The 21,719-nt window shown below is 36.1% G+C and overlaps 1 protein-coding gene, 1 long non-coding RNA gene and 1 pseudogene across 4 annotated transcripts; 1 reads left to right on the top strand and 2 right to left on the bottom strand.

Annotated features, from left to right (window-relative positions):
• Positions 1-1,803: 1,803 nt before the first annotated feature.
• Positions 1,804-7,188, bottom strand: LOC310725329. Of its 2 annotated transcripts, XR_014533325.1 has the most exons (3): positions 7,015-7,188; positions 4,791-4,855; positions 1,804-2,866 (listed from the first exon to the last, which is right to left on the bottom strand). It is a non-coding gene; the product is annotated as an uncharacterized lncRNA (long non-coding RNA). The 2 variants fall into 2 exon arrangements; XR_014533326.1 differs by lacking the exon at positions 7,015-7,188 and having other exon boundaries at positions 4,791-5,948.
• Positions 7,189-7,255: 67 nt separating this feature from the next.
• On the top strand, positions 7,256-14,407 carry haao (3-hydroxyanthranilate 3,4-dioxygenase). The gene is made up of 11 exons (XM_083540097.1): positions 7,256-7,435; positions 7,514-7,592; positions 9,171-9,254; positions 9,413-9,519; positions 9,893-9,982; positions 10,070-10,113; positions 11,591-11,736; positions 12,298-12,366; positions 13,179-13,261; positions 13,379-13,506; positions 13,662-14,407. Exons 1-10 carry the CDS (start codon positions 7,347-7,349, stop codon positions 13,452-13,454), a joined length of 867 nt encoding a protein of 288 aa, XP_083396223.1. The 5' UTR covers positions 7,256-7,346; the 3' UTR covers positions 13,455-13,506; positions 13,662-14,407.
• A 293-nt stretch (positions 14,408-14,700) lies between these two features.
• Positions 14,701-19,130, bottom strand: LOC310724746 (transmembrane protein 229B pseudogene; annotated as a pseudogene). The gene is made up of 3 exons (XR_014538342.1): positions 19,102-19,130; positions 17,069-17,145; positions 14,701-15,414 (listed from the first exon to the last, which is right to left on the bottom strand). The product of XR_014538342.1 is annotated as a transmembrane protein 229B pseudogene (transcript).
• Between the last annotated feature and the right edge of the window lie 2,589 nt (positions 19,131-21,719).

Below are 21,719 nucleotides of genomic sequence, written 5' to 3'. Positions count from 1 at the left end.
AAAGACCCAGGGGTTTTCCCGGAAGGGCAATCCACTACATACTACAACTAATCTTTTCTTTCCCTCCATCAGATACCACAGCATCTGCTCTGATATCAGCATGCTTGACAGACATATCTTCATGGATGTGTGCTCACCAACTAAAACTCAACCCCAGCAAAACAGAACTGCTGGTCATCCCAGGTGATTCATCTCCAGGTCAAGATCTCCAAATAACACTTCATGACTCTCTGCTCTCCTGAAATACTTAAATTAGCACTTCCAAGCTTGTAAAATTCAAGGGTTATATTTATATTAGGTTTGTAATCTTGCGTACCAGTGTAGATTTATTCATTACTAGAGACTCAAAGCACTTTTGTACATCGCTCTGGATAAGGGCGTCTGCTAAATGCTGCAAATGTAAATGTAAATGTAAATGTACATACAATCAAGGTCACGCAGCGAGCCCTATGTGCCTTAGATATGTGGAGAGATTCCAGTTTCCTGACTCAGGACTCCTGGCTGTAGCAAAACGCTTACGACAGACGCATGCCTCATGGGATGGGTCATAAGTGGTCTCTGAGGGAGGTCCCATCTAATGTGCCACATAAACTGCCTCAAGATGCTGGCCATCTCGTCCTTCTTCTTTCAGAAGCTGCCACTGGTCTTATTTTATGTGCTTTTAAGCTTTCTGGTTGTGACATCACCCCGCCAGTGATGCTGCGCTTTCCATTGGACTGTCCTATGTCTCGTTCCCTCAGAGAACCATGGTTACATACGTAACCTGGGGACGTTGTTGATTTTTGGGATAACTGTAACAGTCTTTGCTTGAATGTAAACTTAAATTTATATAACCATTGAACAATTCCAGTTGTCATTCCAGTGACATAGTGTGGTCCAGGCTCTGAACCTCATCTCAATGGAAATGTCCCCATGTGTCGAATTCTGTTTAACAATATAACAAAACATTTTAATTTAAATTCTACTACCAAATCTCCTACAACTCCACAATAAACATTTGCACTAAAAGCAATGGAGATTTCTCTAGCTGATTATTTACTACTGAATTTTGTGTGTACAACCTCATATATATGGTCAACAACAATACGCATGACTGTGAATATTCTTTAGGTGTGTCAAGAATTAGGAGACGTTTACATAAATTGCTTTTTTTTTTTAAATAGGGTCTGAAAGATTATTTTATAGAATTAAGATTTTCTCATGATGATTGGTAGTCTGTTCTTGACAAGAAGAAAATAGGGCAATGCATAACTTCCCTGGTATGGAAGAATATTGCCTTTTCTTGCTTATATACATTTGAAGGATGTTCTGTCAAATTTCTTGGAACAGTCTGGTAACTTTGGCTCATTCCAAGGCAACAAAAGTCCTTACCTTATAATGTGATTTATAATAAGTAAGATTTAGTTGGATTGATTACAAACAAATTCCTCATAGGGCTGTTAATATTAACTCTAGTCTCTAGCCCTAACCTTAACCATTCATCCTATTATTTGTATTAGTTGGCTTGAATTTTGCAATTTTGGGGCCACACTGACCATTTATGTATAGCCACAGAAAAAATACTGAGAGATCCAAACCACCTTGTATGATGAGGCAACCATGTGGTCTACCCTTGACAACCCTGTAGGTAAAGACTTCTGCACAAAACTCTACATAACTAGCACTAGTTAATGAATGTGGAAGACTAATTGGTCTAATGTTGAACTAATTAAAAATAAATACAACAAAACAGTAATGCAGAGGTAAATATAAATATAGTGTACCATCTCTTTAAAGGCAAATCCACCTGTGAAAATGATGATGTTTCTTTTTCTGGACACAAATTATATTACAGGTACAAAATGTATGCAAATTACATATTATTGATGCACAAAATTTATTGGGTCTATTTTGCTTTTTGGCTATATTATTCATTTCAAAATAGCCTAGCTGGGATGAGCTTAGGCATTTTGGCCCTGTTAAGATCCACCACAAGGAAAATATTGGACCACCATCTGAACACTTTCCCACTATCTGGGTCTTTGAACACACACAAATCAAATGGGATACTTTCACTGCAAATCCATTATTCATGGTATCTGGATGTGGGGAGTGAGTCCAGAGGATGTGGTATTGCGGTGTCCTGTTGAATGGCTAAATCTAGAATAGAAAAAGAAAGGACTGTGCATAATGTGTCTATAGTCTGTCAGATAAAATAAAAGAAAGAAATGCAAAGCAGGGTTTATGCTGATAAAAGGCTCTGAAAAGCTGCAGGGAGAAAAACATTCCAGGAAGTCTTACATGAAAACTTAAGGGAGGCACTTTATAAAAGAACCACCCATGCTGAGATGCTCTGGATGAATGACTTGAATGAATAATTCTCTGGAAGAAAATGAGCTTCTCATCTGCAGTTATTTACACTACAAATCCAGAGTTTCAGCAAGCTCATTTCGAAACTGATGTGTCATAAATAAAGGCACAGGGACATGCATAATTATTTATGAATCTAAATGAAAAAAGAGGCATATGCATGTACAGTAATGTCAAGATACACCAGAAATGGCAGTTTTCAATCCTTAGCTTTAACAGCAGCATTAACAGATTTACAAGGAACAAAATACCTTAAAAACAATGATCCGGTAACCGTGGGTGTGTACTCTGTTGATTTAAGCAGGACAGTCACATGGTTGGCACAGGAACAGTAAGTAAAAGTAATAATTAATTAGGCTAAAGAGATGTTGAAATGTAGCAACTTAGAAAGCTGTGGAAATCCAGCCTCCCCTATATAATTCATTATTTTCTTCCCACACTTTTCTTCTGCCAGTTAGCACAAGCTTGGAACTTTTTCTTCTCAGTGGTTTCACTTGATTCCAGTAATTGAAGCATACTTCATGTGTAAAGAGAAACACAGAATGTAGTTATGTAGCACAGGCCAAAAGGTACATTTTTACAAGATATCTTGGAAAAAAGAAAAGAAAACATCAACATAAACTAATTTCAGACTGAGGTATGGCCTACAGCAGACATTCCGAGACCACAACCACAAGAAAAAAAGCAGGAATTTGTGAATAATTATTAATCATTAATTAAAAGCCAACTTTGACAATACTCCTCCTCAGATCCGTTCTCTTTAAAGCCAAGTGCAATGACAACATGTCCTTTTGGGATGTTTCATAATCTGCCTCGGGCAGTGGGAAAAAGCAGTCACAGTGATAATAATCATATCTTTTAGCATAAGGAGTACTGCCTAAAAGGGCCATTGAACAAGAAACTGTCACAACTTACAATGCAACAAAGAGAGCCAGAAAGAGACACACAAAAATTATAAGCCAAGACTCAGCACTCTGTCATTAGTTGCAGAAATTAGATTTACAAAGCAGACTAAGAGGGCAGGTTGTCCTCTCTGACATCTGACATTTCTAACAAAAATTGCTGATATTAAACATGCTGAAATTTGGCTATGTAAGTCTATTTCTTTTCTAAAATTAAATTAAACTAGTCTTCTCACCATTCATGTAATTAAAGATTTCTTACTCATTTGCCTAATAAAATCTACTTAAATCATTAATTTATTCACCTTCATTTAAAAATATTTTGCTGAAACCAGAGTCTCTCAAAGATGACTTTGCTCAACCTATCATGCTAATGATGTAAGCAAGGACTTAATACTGCTTGCCAATAAGTGAAAAAGCAGCAGGTTCTACTACTTAAAGAGGAAAAATCACATTTTATCCTCCAGAATGACTTTATAGTTAATGGTTTATTGGTACTTAGACTTGCACTTGCCTTACAAGAGTAATCAAATGTAATTAGAAAAAGAAACAAGAAATCAAAAATACTATATTAAAAAATAAATAAATAAATAAATAAAGGGGGGGGGGGGGTAAACTATGAGAACTATTACTGGAATGTCCTGCTAAATGACATGTATTTGTAGTGATAATCGTGTGTTCAGTCCTGTGACTGTTCCAAAGCCAACTTGGCATACAGTCTCTTGACACACCACAAGTGCAGACAAAGCACGGTGAAGAAAGATGCTGCTGACTTGCCATTGACAGAGGGCCTGTATAGGCAGAGCACTGATTTCACAAGCAAAGCTTTTAGCCAAGTCCATGACCTGAAGGACAAAAGCAACAACCTACCTAATTACTGACCACAAATAATAACAATAAGAATTGCAATCCCATAAAATTGTTGAGAACTGATACCGACCTTGTGTGTGTGTGTGTGTGTGTGTGTGTGTGTGTGTGTGTGGGGTGGTGGTGGTGGTGGTGGTGTGGCGTGTGTGTGTGTGTGTGTGTGTGTGGGGGGGGGGGGTTTGTATTGTGTATTCCCACAATGCACCCCAGGGGCAGGCTCTGGATCTCCTACGACCCTAAGCACAATAAAGTGATTACTAAAGCTAAATGAATCTGTCTTTTTTTTTGTCTTAACACTTAGTCCTCAAAAATGTCTACTGTAAGCAATACTGGGCTTTGAAACTAATTATTCATTACTAACATGTGTGCTGTTGTGCTTTGTTTGGCTGCAGTAATGACAGTTTCCTTCACAGGATCACTACATTGTATACAATATGAGTGTAATTATTAATCCATCTATCTATTCAGTGTGTCTTGAGACCAATGACCTTGATGCACTGAAATGACTGGCTTGGCAGGGAGCAAAATGCTAAAACAACGAATGAAAATCAGATGATAAATTAACCCAGAATATGCATTTTTATACAATCTACAATATGTTTCACATGATCTCCAATCTGCTTTCACACAACGTCTGTTAATGAAGTATTAGGAGCAGATTGTAACACTTACGTGAACCTTTTTTTCTTTCCACTACTCCTGTTCTTCATTTTCAAAGATTTATGAGTGGGAGACATCTAAGAACCAGAACATACCAGATCCAGTGTGTTAATGTTTGTTCTGCTGAAAGCGGCTCCTTTCTCGGCACAGACATCGCTTTCCACTGATCTCATATTAATTGTATCCTGGCCTCCGTTACTTCTCAAAAAAAAAGGTACAGTCATACTGTTTACATCATCAGCAAACTCCTGGGCCATCCATTCTAGTGTTAGTCATTTCATTTGCAATGCTGAGGAAGCGTTGCTTATACCCAATTGTCTGTACTGTACAGGTTGATTCATCACGGTGTCAAGTCACAAGCCTCCCACTCATCCAGATCATTAAATTTATCTTAATTTGACACTGATAGATATGTTTAAACCCTTAGCACCTTGCTGGCTCATTCTAGAACTTTGTAGAAATGCAATTGTGGCATTTAATTATATAAGACATCAATTTTTTCCATAATGGTTGCTGGGAGTAGAAATACTATGATGATAGGGGGCATCTATGAATATTTTTTCATTTCATCTTACATCTCTATCAAGGAAAACAACACAGCATCATCTTAGTAATATAAATATAAATATTAAACATGTTTTTGTAGGTTTAGAGAAATTGAGCAGAGCACTAAACGCAGGGAACATAATTTCGGGGTCATTCTGACATGAACAGAATCAGAATACAGGTCATGTCTCATCTAAAAATGATTTAATAAACAACAGATATCTGCACAGATCATAAATCTAGCCCTGTGATTTCAATTTAGAGTAACAGAAGTGTTTTATTTTTTAACTTTGGGTTCCATAAGACAACACTGCCACCACGTGGCTCTAAGTTCTGAAGGGGAACCAAAAGCGTTAAAGTTTATCTTACAGCGCCCCTTGTTGTTCGGAACAGGTATAATCAGTGTCAGTTTAAACAGGAAAAAAATAGCCACAAAATCTAATGTTAAATAAATGTTAGTACAGTGAGGGGAAAAATTAACATCTTCACAATTTGAACTTTTCTGTCATTCTCTTATTAGATGTAAAAACAGGGGAATCAAATAACATTTTTAAATATATACTGCTTTATAAAGTCGTTTCCAAGTCTATGCTGGGGAGCTGGAAAAAATGGTTCAAGCGTCAGAAATGCAACCAGCCTAGAAATATTAAGAGAAATCCCATTATTAAATAATAGCATCCGGGCAATTTAATTAACTCGTTGTATCTATCAATTTTAAAACTTTTTCAAAATAAAATATTTCAGGTATTTATAGTTTGATTTCCAAAATGATCTGCTCCAGGTGAGGCTCGAACTCACAACCTCGGCATTGCTCTGCATTGTACTGCTGTATAAGTACCGCGCGCTAACCGATTGCGCCACTGGAGCTCCATCCACCTACTGTTTCGCCAATCGCTTTAGTGTTCAGCTTCTACTAGCTGTCGGGCAGTGCTTTAATAGATGATATAAGTGATTTAAATCGATCATATGTAAGCTTTATATAGTCGATTCAAATGGCACAATATTAAAGAGAGCTGTGGTGCCAAAGAGCGTCGAAATACGCGGTATTACTTCCGGTTTTCAGAAAAATACTTGACGTGGTGAAACGATGAAAAACGTTCTAAAAAATTGCTAAAACGTTCATATGAAAAGATTATGATGTGATACGTCGAACCGGTGTGTCACGCAGACACGAGAAAGACACTCACTACACATAAGTGCTTAAGAACAGATTAATTAGTATATATATTTTTTTACCAACATCTTAGACAAGGAAGCGATGTGGGTTTTTTTTTTTGTGCCATACATAACCTAACCAGAATCCACAATATTGATAAAAAAATGATAACTCTTACGAATTAAGAGTGTATAAAGACAGAATCACGCTCTTGAGCAGTCTCAAGTAGCAAGACATTTAAAAAGACAACAGACAACAATGTCATGTTTACGAAGTTGTTTCATTGTTAGTGTTTGACCACCATTTTGGTTGAGAAAGCAGTAAAATTTTATGCATTTAAATGTAGTAAAGCTGTAGTAAAAGGTAAACAGTACAGATACTTGACTGTTAACAGTAAACAGTACAGATAAACAGTACAGATAAATGACTGTTAACTAATACAATGTAAAATAATAATACAAATAATAATAATAATTAAAAGCCATAATCAAATTAACCATATATGGATTATTTTTTATTTTTTATTTTTATTACCTTTTATTTAATCAAATACTATGGGTTACTTTTACAAACATTCATTCAGGCAGAAAAAAAGAGTAAAACGGTCCATAGTAACAGCCAGAGCAGCAACTTCCAAAGGTCTGGGTTCATAGTTTATGTTTGTGCTAATAGCTAACCAGTCAACTGTAAGGTAGAACCACAGGAAAAGCAACAACCTCTTACCTAAACACGTGATCCATGCTCCTCCCCGCCCCTTTATCTCTGCCAACAGGTACAATATTAATGAGTGAGAGCAAATACACAGTACAGTATAAGTGCTCAAAATCACTGCTGCAATATCGCTGTAGCCTAGATCAATAAGAAAAATGACAAACGAGGCTCTTCGTATCAACATAGACAAGTGGATTAAGGAGAATGAGGCTTCTTTCTTACCACCTGTCTGCAACAAATTAATGTAAGTAGATTAGATGAGAGTCCAGTCATTTAACATTATTATGCAAATATTAACTCCCCTGAAATGTGCCATTTTCAGGTTCTTCTATCAGTTAAATATCATGTTTGTTGGTGGTCCAAACATACGGAAAGATTACCACATAGAGGAAGGTGAAGAGGTAAAGTATAACCATGCAATAGAAAATGTGCTAAATGCAAACTGAGGCCCCAAATTTCTCTTACAAATTATTCTTTTTTTCCCCCACTTTATTCAAAGACATTAATTGTTTTTTTTGTTTCATATGAAAAATTTCTCGGTTTCGGGTGAAGGAGCTTCTCTCTTTGATGTCATGACAAATATTGATTTAAATATAAACAGGCAGTATAGCAGATCGTTCTACAATTATAAACCACATCTGTTACTACTAGGAAAGTCTGCCCTTTCCCTAGATTAAATAAACATTTTAGATCTGTTTATGCACATCAAATATATGCTACTAGCTGTATGTTTCTACATACAAAATAAATTTTTATATAGCCACTGATTGCACAATGGCATACAGCGTTTTTAATCAATGGACAGAATAACACTCACTCATTATTCTGCTCAAGGAGAATGAGCTGCAAAATCTTCAGATATTGAGTAACTCCTAAAGTGCAAGTATTCTGCTATTGCATAGCTCAGTCACTTCCTTTGATTATATTCTTTTATGTTTTAGTGTTTTGGCCTTCAAATACATTTGCAGCAAAAAAAAGCCCACATTTATTTTTTACACATCTTCTTTTAGAGGTGCATTATTTTTCATTTCTCATGATTAAACCCAAAGTTTCTTGACTGAGAGTGACCAGTGTAAATTTTTGAGTCAGACTGTGTAGAGGACTTGACCCTCTAAACGCTTTTGACTTGACCCGGTAAACAACAGCAACCTTTCACAATATGGAAAAAGTTCTTTTAAATGTTAACTCTGCTTTTATGCCTTTCCACATTCATTTTACTGTTGTTTACTGCTGCGTTGGGCTGAACACAGAGATGGTAGACCTTGGAAATAGGGTGCAAACTTGTGTTTATTTTGTACAATGTAAACATTGCCATAAGTGTGGGGTCAAGGAGGGTCGGTGTATTGTTTTAGGGAGTAGGTCAACTCGTAGAGGGACCGGGATAATGTCCGAGGCATGTGTGTGGTTGGGCTCGGAGGGTTCTTCGGTCCTCGCTGCCGGTACTGCTGCTGCTACATATGTAAGGTTCACACCGTGCTCTCCTCTGTACAGCTCTTTTCCTTCTTTTATGCTCTATCGGCTCCTCAAGGATGGTAAATGGCAGCTGTGCGCTACATCAGGCACCAGCTATACCTTGTTGAACATAGGAGTGAAATCCAGTCTTCAGAGCCACATCCCTAAAAAGATTATAGTTTATTTATTTTTAATGCACATTAGTTTATTACAAAAACTCTGTGAAATTAACTTACCCATTTAACAACTAATCATAAAACAACTAACATCTGTTGTGCTAAGGGGGTAAATCAAAGCATTTGTGTGGTCAGTAGAGGTCAGTGCATGCCTCAATATGGTGATACTTAAATGGTAAATGGACCTAAATTCCAAAACTAACTACAATATACATTGAGTTTTATATAAAATATCATTGTATTTTTTTGTAATTTAGCTGGATTTAACTGTAAAGGTTGAAATGAAGTAGCACAAATTGTCTGAAACAGCTGCTGGTGTTGATACTGACCTAGCACTATATTTTGTTTCAGCTGTTTTACCAGATCCGGGGAGACATGGTATTGAAAGTAATAGAGAATGGCAAACACAAAGATGTACATATCCGTGAAGGAGAGGTAGGAATCCTGACCTAATGACTTAACTTTCAGCATTCTTTGTTTTCTCTGCTGTGGCCCTGATACTTATGAATCATTCTTTCCGTGTTTTATTCCACCTGTTAGCATTATCACTGGGTGTTTGGATTTATGTATGTTCTGATCCTGCTTTTTGCCAGATGTTTTTGCTGCCAGCACGAATTCCGCACTCTCCTCAGAGGCAGGCAAACACAGTGGGACTTGTGGTGGAAAGAAGACGACTGCGCTCAGAAACAGACTGTCTCCGGTAAATTTTAAATACACATAATAATATAACTATATTGAACATACTGTTTAATATTATCGATTGAATAGTATGTCAGACGTACTAATTATATAATGGTTAAATCATGTCAAATAAAATGGTGGTGACCAAAAAAATTCAAATTAAAGATTTCTCATAAAGGTAGCCTAATAAAACTAATTTGTAATGTATTGTTATATAAATCAGTACCATAATCAGAATCAATTTAACTTTAAGACTTTTTGACTAAAGAACAATAGATGTCTCATGTGCCATTGACCAGTGTGTAGCCCCCTAACACAGCCAGGAGTTGCACAAAAGTTGTGTATGTATATATTCAAAGTTTTTCTCCAGCAGCCTTTATTTTTTATTCTAGGTACTATGTGGATAACAGCACAGACATCCTGTTTGAGCGCTGGTTTTATTGTGAGAACCTGGGCACTCAGCTAGTTCCAGTTATTCAGGAGTAAGTCATTGTTGTGAATCTAAAAATTCTCACTGGGTGCACAGCCTGTACAGGAAAACTTTTTTTTTTTTTTTTTTTTGCTGACAGGTTTATGGCATCGAAGCAGCATAATACTGGGAAACCTGACCCAGGTAACTGCTTTTTTGTCCTATACACTGGTAATTAGACTCTCAGCAGTGTTCTATATGAACAGTTCCCCTATATTATTATTGGTTCAATGAAGTGAAAGTTTACACTGATGAGTGTAAGATCAGCATAACATTAAGCCACTAACTGGTCAAGTGAATATCTAGTAATTATTTCTAGCTACAGTGGCACCTGTTAAGGAGTGGAATATCGAGGCCATGTCTTAACCAGTCAGATCTGTTTTGGCAGCTCAATATTAGGTATTTGGTTTTAATCTAATGGCTGATTTATTTATAGTGCAGCACATGCTAATATTTTAGCTTTTATTTAGGTTTTTTTTTCACTTTTTACTTTCCTTTTTTGCTTTTGTTGCATGCTGTGGAACAATCTGTCATCTTTCCAATATAAAAATGAAATATACACTGCATTCAGAATATAATCAGACACCTTCATGTTTCCCCCTTTTGTAAAAATTAAACTGTTTTGAAAGCAATTACGTTGTTTTTCTATGTTAATCCAATCCTGTTTATGTTGCAGATATTTTGGATATTCATAAAAAAATATATATATATCACCTTTGTACAAGTATTTCAAATCTTTAATCAGTGATCTAATAAATCGACTGGCTTATAAAAACAGTATTGTTGAGTTCTGTGGTTTGGTTTAGATGATTGTTGGGCTTTTTATCTCTGCAGAAGCTTGCAGGCTCTGTCAGGTTTGATGGGGAGTTTCACTATACTTCTATTTTCAGGTCTTTCCAGAGATAATCAAATAGGTTCATGTCTAGGTTCTGGCAGAGCCACATTTGTCCCAAAAACAACCATGTCTCATCTTGGTTTAATGATTTGGGTGGGTAATTTTTAAAAAGAAAATATTTCCCAGCCTGATACCATGAGCACTCTTGAGCAGGTGTTTCCTCAAGAATGCTTCTGTAGGTTAAGTCATTTATCTTATACTTGATCCGGTCTCCCAGTCCCCACCGAATAATGATGTGGTTCGCAGTAGAAATGGAATTGGCCAGATAAGCAGTAAGTGGTTTTCTCAAAGTGCAATAATTGACCTTCAGGCCAAAAGTGCAACCAGGTTTAATCAAGCTTGTACATTTTTTCTCATGATCTGAAAGTTTTTTTAATGTATATTTTGTTAAACTTTAAGATTCTGTATCTTCCCTGTGCTGAGAGGTCAATGAGAAATTACTTCTGTCTGGCATCAAGGCTTATATGGTAAAGTGAACTTTTAAAAAGGTTTTTTAATATTCACACACGACCTATGGAGTCCAGTTAAAATGATCCTTTGGTCAACTCCTATTTCAAACTTCTTTTATTTAAGTATTGTGTAAGCCACTGGAATTTCAACAATAAAGACACTTCTCCTTCCCACTATATTTATCTTGACACAGCTTTAAGTCACTATCCCAGTAAAAAAAGGGTACTGTATATACAATACATTTAATGTTTTCATACATTCATACATTTTTTGTAGATGATCCTATCAAAACAGCACCTTTCCCTCTCAACAATATGAATGTGATGACCCCGTTCTGCTTTAAAGACTGGGTGGAGAAGCAGAAGCCTGCACTGTCCAGTGGACGACCTCTAGACATGTTTGGAATGCAGTTTGAAACTGAGGTAAGAAGGAAAACACTACTTAGTATGAACATTCCAGTTGAAAATATGGACAAATGTAGCCTGGGGAAATGCAATGTGTATATAATTAAGTGTCAAATAATCAACTTTTTTAGTCAGAGGGAAATGAAATGTAAGTGAAAAATCTGAATGTCTAAATGCAAGCTGTTGGCTAATTGAGCTGGTTCGTGGAGAGGGCCATCTGTTAAATTCTTACACAAAACAGGATTGGCATATGGCCTGCGGTTTACATTATATCAAATTTTTCTAAATTAGAAGCTATTTCCTATTGTAAAAATGAATTGATTATGAGATACATCTATATTTTGTTCTATTTTGTCTGCATTTTCCAACTGTTCCATTGTGAATGATTGTTTTGCTTATGATGATCAAAGGGTCATTTATTTAAGAACATATTAATAATAAGCGTTTTACATTTGTCAAATTGGCAGGGAATGCTTTGGGTCTTAAAGAACATTTTATGAACAGTCTGTTATATAGAATCATGATATATGAATCAAGGAAAATTGGTAATCACATGATCCATGACTATTTGTCTTTCAGGTTATGCTATATGGCCCTGGAAAATTAGAGCCATCTAAGAGATCCTCTGATGCATGGATCTGGCAGCTGGTAAATTTCTTAAATTCACATTTTATTTACAGTTTAAAACACAGTGCCTGTCAAATGTTTGGAAACACCTCGTCTTTTATCATTTGTGAAAGCCACATGCATGTTCTGTTTGTTTACATGCAGCAAACTTGGCAATTTAATGATATGAAGATTTGCTCAGAACAACACATATATATAAGTACTTTCTTAAAAAAAATCCTCCGTTAGCATGCATAACAGCTTTACACACTCAGCAATCAGACAGCTATTTTCTCTGAACATTCAGCTAAAATACGTTGTCATGCCTCTTGTACAACTTGCCAAAGGTATTTTTCACTTGTTGGATATTTCCTTCTGACCTTGTGATCCAGTTTATCCCAGAGCAGTTTAATAGTATGTAGGTGCAGTGACTGGGCAGGCTATTCAATGATAGATAACACTCCAACCGACTGCTTGCTGTCTAAATAAGGCTATAGAGTTTGGATGCACGCTTCAGGTCATTGTCTTGTTGTATGGCAGAGTTAGCTCCGGTTAGCCTCTGTTCAGCTGGAAAAGCATAGAGTTGAAGTATGGAATTGTAGCTATGTTGTTTCAGAATTCCTTTCACCATTTAACCTGCATGTACAGTATATAATGATTTAGCATGCTCTCCAAATATGAACATAAGCTTGTGAAGGGGAACGTGACATATTGTAGGTACATACGTATTTAATCCAAAACCTACTGTTACATGTGTCTCTCAAAAATAAAACATTAGGCGTTTACAGACTTGCAATCAAGAGCTGTATGTCCTTGGTCACTTACTAACATATGTTTACTGGCATTCATTCTAGGAGGGATCCTCAAGTGTCTCAATGAATGCCGAGGACCACAATCTTTCTAAAGGGGACTGTCTCTTGGTACTTGGATTGACAGAGTAAGTGGTTATTGTAAAATGCAATAAGCAATAGCAATTTTGTGAGAAAATGTACAAAAATGATTTGCTGGTTGTTCATGTAACACAATTGTGTGTTTAACCTTGTGTATTCCTTAGGTACTGCTGGCAGAGGGCTAAGAACTGTGTTGCCTTGTTTGTTGTTCAAAATCCAGAGAGGAAGAAGCCCTTTTAAGCAGGGGCAGAAAACTGTTCATCTGTAATCTGCCAAGTCCTTATGTAAACATTCATCATTCATTTTCTCCCGCTTATCCGTTAATTCGGGTCGCGGGGGCAGCAGTCTAAGCAGGCCCCCGCCTTCGACTGCTGCCCAATCCTCACAGCACCGTCCCTTACAGTCTCTCCTGCAGGTGGTGAGCCCACGGGAAGCTTATGTAAACATGAATTAGTTTATACAGCAGTTAACAGTACAAATGATTTTCCAAGAAAAATATATTGTATTTTATTTTTGAGCATCATTAAATGTGTGCAATAGAAAAGTTTATACCGTAATTTCTGGACTATAAAGCGCACCCATATATAAGCCCACTGAATTTGACAAAGATTTTTATTTTTAACATAAATAATCCGCACCTGTCTATAAGCTGCAGGTGTCTACACTGAAACTGACTAACCCATAACGCTGTTGCCAAGAATAATAAAAAAAAGCACGAGTTTTGGAAACCTGTCTGTGCTTATATGATTTCTGTTGCAACTGGAGTTAGTGAGTGAGAGGCAGGTCAAACCTCATCCATATTTATGATGTGGTGTGGTCTGATTCAGTGGGAGCGCGTCTGATTTAATATAAAGAGTTTAATTGGTTCACCTGAACCTGTTCCGCAATTTCATTGGTCTAATGTTATGGGTCTCAGTTTTTTGGCTTTGAAGTTTGTGAAACCGGGAAAAACCCAGGAAAAATCCATAAATTAGTCGATTCGCTGTTTAAGCCGCAGGGTTCAAAGCGTGGGAAAAAAGTAGCGGCTTATAGTCCGGAAAATACGGTAATATTATTTTAGTTATATTCTATTTATCGAATAACCATAATTTCATTATTCTGTCCAAATTATTAATATATTCTAATCGCTTATTGTAAATAGTCACTTATTATTGGATTACACATAGGAAAATAAAGAAGCTTTTAAGAAATAATGGTATATTGGTGTATATTATTACATTATTACAAATGATTAATTGTTTTCATGTATTGTCTTACAAGAGGCCTGTCCATGTCCTTTAATTGTCCAATCGCTGGCAGTTGGTTAAAGTCACTTTGAGATATATCCTAATCAACATATAAAGACCCTGCACAGGACAAGCATAAGGGTTAGTACTTTGCATTATTTGTGGATCATGTCTCAGCTATTTCCTGGCCATCAGACCATGTTAGGATCTCATACTGTCATTGTAAAGACATGTGCCTCATTATCTTGAAAGCATAACTGTGCCATTATTTAGAAAGGCTTTACTTAATTATAAAATAAAAACAGTAAGTCATTTATCACATTAATAATCAGATATGAAAAAAAGTATAGCAGGCCATGACTGATATTTGTAAATTATAATGTTCCTAATATGTGATTTGTCTATATCTTCTCTGACTAAGATTGTAACTGTAGCAGTTTACATTGTAGTTTTTTTATTGTTGAGATAGTTCTAACGGTAAAAACAAAAACAGTAGATTTATTCTAGTCGTATCTTCAGTGTTTTCCTAATAACATGTTTCTCTGCTATAAAGGCAGCAATTGCCCAAGGCACAGCATACTCTAAAGTCACAAGACCTATGAGATTATACTTGAACTGTGAGTAGTCCCATGGACAAGCTTCCAACAGACTGAGCACGACCCCCCAACTGAACTCCCACAGGTATATGAACAAGGTGTACACAGTCAATCGGAGCAGTAGGGGGAAGTGTCTCTGCTGTAGCCATGCACTCAAGCCCTCCATAAAAAAGATAGCCGAGCTATAGATAAGGAGTGACCACAAGCTGGTGTAGCCAGGAAGCCTCTGGTCACGAGTGTAATACCAATTCCAGGCAGCGGTAAATGCCACCTCACACACACACCCATGCAGAGCATAGATATAAAGACGGCCAAGGGGAGAGAGGTGTGAAAACGTGGCCTGGTCATTAAGATAACCATCATCACCAGGATCTGTTCCTGGAAGAAACAGAGGTGCATTGTTAGCATGAATCAATAAGCAGAGACATTCCTCATCGATTTTAATTAGGTTCGTATTAACTAGAGGACAAATCTATAACTTTTGTTATTTTATTAACATTTTCTATCCCAGTTTTTATAGTATACTGTATAATAAACTTTTGTATGATTAATCAATATAATCCCCAGTCATTAAATGGGTGATGGCTTTGCAATTCTATATTTTAAAAGTGGTTTAAAATTATATAAACCTAAAGTATTTATGATGGATTCAAAACCATTAGCCTAAAACATGCATAGATTATACAACTTTCTATAATTTGGGCCTTATCTGTGGCAAATGTGTGTGCATGTGTGTAATCTCCATGAAATACTGTATAACATGTATGACCACTTATTACTGTGTTCACAACTTTATGTTAATTCAACACAGGGGTTCCCATACATTTTGGGCAAATTACCCCAAAAAGGACAATTCTAAATGTTGTGTGGAGATAACATTAGCTCTATCCATTCCTTTAGTTATTTACAGTCACCCTTATAAAATCACATTCAATAAATGTTTCACAATATCTACAAGTTTGACTGCAATTTGTCTAATTTATTGCCTACTTGTCAGGACAGTGGAAAAACTCATGCATACACTTCCTGAAATGTGGCTTGTTTGAATCTGACATTTCAAAAATTGTAGCACACGAGATCCATCATCACTGTCTACAAAATTCTATTGCAACAGTATTTGGAAATCAAGCAGCCCTACATGTTATTGTGACCCCTAGTTAGGTAAATATTGTGATAATTGTTTATGATAGAAATGCAGGGTTATTTTTAGTCACTTTTTTTTATTTAATTGCTTATGAAATTCTGCATTGTAAGGCATCCTATAATTTTGTAAGAAATATAGGCTGATATTATGACAATATGGTTCAGAGAATATGTTTTTAACACATTCTTAAACATTCTTGAGCATTTAGTTTATTTACTAATTATATTACATAATTATACAGTTCCCTTAAGTTTTAGGCACTTGACCCAAATTCAACACACTGACTGTGACCTTATTATCAGTCTTACAGAAATTACCCTCAAGAAAAAGGTGAGGTTTTTGACCTCTATCAAGCAAAATGCTATACATTTGTACATCACACAATCTGCAATGTTACTTTTATTGCTCATTAATAATCTATGGCAAGAGAACAATTCTATATAAGAAAGTGCTAATATAATGTGACTGACATATTAAAAAGCTGATTATTAAACTTTTAAAAAACCTATTAAACATAACCCATTTAACATATTTCTGGTTCATGTTTCTGAATAGTGAATTCTTCCTATCTTCATTTATAAAGTAAGTGCAATGTCATATCAAATAAGATATCTATGTAGACTTGGACATCTGTGGCTACATATTTAAAAACATAATGTGAAAACCATTGGATATAATAAAGTGTATTGTGAATGATCTAAACGACAAAATCATTTTTATCCCAAATACTTTAAATTATAAATTATTATATGCTATCTACTATGTTCACTGAATGATCACACATGGAAATAAATATATATATATATATATATATATATATATATATATATATATATATATATATATATATATATATATATATATATATATATATATATTACTACTCACGTTTTGAGTGCCCCCTCCTTTTAAAAAAAGTTTTGGATTCCATGTCAATGTCAGTACTGCTTACTAGCCTGCCACAGCTTCAGGTTTTAATGCCATTTTCCTGTTCGTTTCTGGTCTTTAGTTTGTCCGAGCTAAACATTAAGCCAGTGCATACTAGTGACATCTCAGGAGTTAGTTTGAAACGTAGAATAGGGCCATAGAACCTGCTGTGTGCATGAGAGAATAACTGTAAATAAAAATGTTAAAACATGATAAACGTGGTCTACATTATGGAAATGTGGAAATGTTCTTTGAAATGATTGATATTTAAAGTTTATATAGAGTTATGTATGCACTAAAGATTATAATAGTATGAGTGTAAATATATGCTACAAGTCAATGTGCAAGAATGTATTTTACAGTTAAGTCTAATGATATCCAACAGAACAATGTTTTAATTTTTCTTGTATTTGAAGCATTGTTTTTTTCTCTAGAAATATTCTGATATAAAAAAATATATATATTGTGGAATTTGTAGAGAACACTCCATTACAGTGACTGTCTTGTAATGATTAACCCCTAAAAATACCCCATCTGATTGAGTTCAAGCAGTCTAATCTAAATGTGATAAATCAGGCTACCATTACAGGATGTTGCTCATATATAGATTTTTAAGTTTACCAGATGTTTGAAAAAAGTTTTTTTTTTAAATATATATATACACTTATACGTAAACCAATATTTTTGTTAATAAGTATTAAATAGACAATTCTTTCTTTTAAATCTTTAATATATAATTGTTTTGGTTTTTATTACAAACGTTTTATATATTTAAACTCATCAATGTAGACGTACTTTTACTGACTTAATTTTGTTATATATTGCTATAGCCTTTGTCATATATTTTCTCATTTGTTATTACTAAGCACCCATCAGGAAAAGAAAGAAATGACGAACGAACGAACGAACGAACAATAGAAAGAACGAATGTGTGTATGGTTGTGTAGCTGTGGGGATGGGTGTAGCAACATGCTTGTTGGTAAATTTCCTCCTGAGGATGTGGTTAAGAAGACAGTTCTGTTTTTCAAAGAAAAGCTAATAGTCTACAATATGCCTCGTAAAATAACTCTCTAAAAAGAAATGTGTTTTTATAGACTTTCTTTACAGCTGCTTCAATGAGGGGGAACTTTTCCTGTCGTCATTAGTAGACCTTTTCTGTTTACTTTTCTTTGCAGCATAATAAATAAAAACTCGAGTCACTGGAATCAGAGTCCAGTGTAGTTTTGCATACACAGATAAACACACAAATGCTGACACAGATACACCCTGTAAATGTAAGATCTCATTTTTCACACTTTGACTAAGCTCAATTTCCTGTGTTGATTTTGAATAAATTATGCACATTTGGTATTTAAAAAAGTAACTTAACATTAAATAGAGACACATAGGGCACGTTGATATAGATGTAGAGTATAACTTATAACATAAATAGATCCTAGTTAAGTGGGGAATTATTTCAGTTTATTTCAGTTTAGACTGATGTGTATCATATAGCTAATACAATAGTCATGTTGCTATGATCTGGAAATAAAAAAAATGAGTAAACAGAATGAAACCGCACAAGGCACTACTGTGGGAAAATTAAGGTTCTGATTGCTATTTCCTGTTGGCTAATGAGGTAGTGATGCCATATATAATGCTCTCACTTTTACTTCTCTACTCTCCTTGTCTCTCTCCTCCCTCTGTTGAGTTATAGATTCTCTGGTTCAGACATTTCTCAGGACCACAGATTGCATGAACAGTTCTGCAATTAGGTGCCTATGACTGCACACCTCAATAACTCAAACTGTAATGAATGGACATTTGGTACCACCCAGATAAGGATGGGTTACTTACAAAGTGCCTCCCTCCTATGCAGCTACAACTGCAAGAAATAGATAGAAAATAGATAGAAATCATGATTTGGAAAAATCCAACAGATACACACAAACAGACAACATGGATGTATGTAGGGAGCATAACATGTTTCTAGACTTAGAGTGATGGTATCAAACTCTCTGCCATCAATGAGAGCAACAGGCATGCCGGAACTGATCAGATGCTGCAATGGAACACATTTAACATAGTGACTCAAGGCCAGTAACAGTTCTTGTAATTCAGGCCAGTCTAACTTTCTAGTTTTTAACTTCTGTTAAATCCCCCCCAAAATTTTTGAAACAAAACAAAGTGCTCATAATGGACAAGGGAGTGTAGATGAAGAGAAGGGAGAACAAGCAAATCAGGTGTGAGTGCTTCTATGCCCGAAAATGCATATACAGATGCAGACATAATAAACGATTGCTTTTTCTCATGGTCTAGTGGTTAGGATGCGGCGCTCTCCGCGCTGCGGCCCGGGTTCGATCCCCAGTCAGGTAACCAACCTCAGCCAATAGGGTTGCACAAGCCTAAGTACCGGTCCCAAGCCCGGAAAAAATGGGGAGGGTTGCGTTAGGAAGGGCATCCAGCGTAAAAACATGTGCCAAATCAAACATGCGGATGGTCCGCTGTGGCGACCCCTAATGGGAGAAGCCGAAAGAAAGTGGCTTTTTCTCATCAGTGTCACGGCGATAGACTTCATGAAGAACCCAGCCCTATTTTCCCCAGTAATACTATGGAAACTATCATCTCTCAGGACCTCAAATAGGAACTGAACATCAGCTCTTTAATTTTAAAAGCACACTAGAGGTTGTACTTCAACCCAGCCATTATGGTTGCACAAGTCAGTGCACTCTTAGTGCCGGTCCCAAGCCCGGATAAATGGGGAGGTTTGCGTTAGGAAGGGCATCCAGCGTAAAAACGTGCCAAATCGAATATGCGGATCAGGACAGGATTAGAAATGAGTTTATTAGAGGGACAGTGCAGGTAAGACATTTTGGAGACAAGGTGAGGGAGGTGAGATTGAGATGGTTTGGACATGTGCAGGGACATAGAGTATATTGGTAGGAGAATTCTGAGGATGGAGCTACCAGGAAGGAAGAAAAGAGGAAGGCCAAGGAGGAGGTTAATGGATGTGGTTAAGGAAGACATGCAGGTAATTGGTGTGACAGGGGCAGCTGTAGAGGACAGGGGGTTGCGGAGACGGATGATCCGTTGTGGCAACCCCTAATGAAAGAAGCCGAAAGAAGAAGAAAAAGAAGAAGAAAGAAGAAGAAGACTAGAGGTTGTACTTCATATGAACACATACGTACACTTCTACACCTTCATATTTAAGTCCATTCTCACCTCTTCCAGCATCCTCTCTTAAAGGCATATGCCTACTGCAGCAGGTCATACACTCTGCTAAAAATATGATTGGCTGCAATCTTGCACCTCTACGGGACCTGTACACCTCCAGGACCCTGAAGTAGGCAACTACGATTGTGGCTGACCACTCTTACATTGGACACAGACTTTTTGAATCGCCAATCAATAATACCAAGGGCCCACCATCATCTCTGACCTGCTTCCATTAACACTAATATTACAGTAATGTTAACCGCATACTGTGCAATTCATATGTGTTACAGTAACACAATTAACAAGGACCATTATATTGCAACCCTGCACCTTGGAATTATTTCGGGAAAAACTTTCATTTCAATGCCTCACACCATGACAGATTTCTTGTACATGCATAATAGTGGTACAGTAGTAAACCGGCGACCAAGGCTCATTGATGCATGTGGGGAGCAAAGGCTGGTGCGTGTGGTCTGATGCAACAGACAAGCTACTGTAGCTCAATTTGCTGAAGAAGGTAATGTTGTTATTGCTTAATGGGTCAGGACTGCTTTGGCAGCAAAAGGTGACCATGTCTGAGCAGCTACATCATATGCCATAAATAACATTTGACTTATTAGCAAAGACAAAATTTAGCAAAAAGACGATAATTTTGCAAGTAATTTACATCTTCAAATATCAGAGTTTACATCTTGTGGTAATTTGACTTCCTGCATGTCAGTAAACACTGAGGTTAATTTGCTCTCATAGTTAAAAAGGAACATTAACGCTATTAGTCTACTGATAGTTTATTAATAAAAAGATAATTAATCTCATGTTGACGTTGCCAAAAAAAGTCAACCTTTTAAAAATGCTTAAATGTGTTAATGTGACTGCAAAAAAGATATCTTTCTAAGAATTATCTCAAACATTTTCTCTTGCATATTCCAGGTTACCTGTATAAATAACAGATACATTTAAATTAACAGATATTAAGCATTTTTAACTCTTTCTCAAGGCTACATGTATTTTCTTAAACTTACAGACAAAGACATGAGATGAATGAAATGATAAAAATGGGTCATTCTTCACTTGGAGTGGCAAATGAGAAGCAGAAATTTTTTGGTTTCTTTAAAATAATAAGCTTTATTGCTAAGTATAAAAATGAGTTAATATGCTACATCCAATTAAATGGAAGTGCATCTTTTAAGCAGTAGCAATTAACCTTGCTATTCCAAGATGGTTTCAAGATAAACCGACATTTTGTAAATAGTAATACAACCCTATTTATTTAAACTTTGGATAGAAATGTCAGACCTGCAAGTAATTAGAACTATATAATAGATTAATAAGAAAAAGCTCACCATGCATCCTTAACATTAAGGGTTAAACATCCCTTAACATTATCTGAGGTATTATTTTAGATTTTATTTTACAG

Source organism: Silurus aristotelis (genome assembly GCF_946808225.1).
Source record: "Silurus aristotelis genome assembly, chromosome: 4".
Lineage (NCBI taxonomy): Eukaryota > Metazoa > Chordata > Actinopteri > Siluriformes > Siluridae > Silurus > Silurus aristotelis.
This window is presented reverse-complemented; position numbering and strand designations above follow the sequence as displayed.

Coding starts and splice junctions, on each gene's coding strand:
- haao (XM_083540097.1), top strand. CDS start 7,347: ATGACAAACGAGGCTCTTCGTATCAACATAGACAAGTGGATTAAGGAG. Junction 11,737..12,297: donor GAATGCAGTTTGAAACTGAG/GTAAGAAGGAAA, acceptor TTTGTCTTTCAG/GTTATGCTATATGGCCCTGG. Junction 13,262..13,378: donor TTGGTACTTGGATTGACAGA/GTAAGTGGTTAT, acceptor TGTATTCCTTAG/GTACTGCTGGCAGAGGGCTA.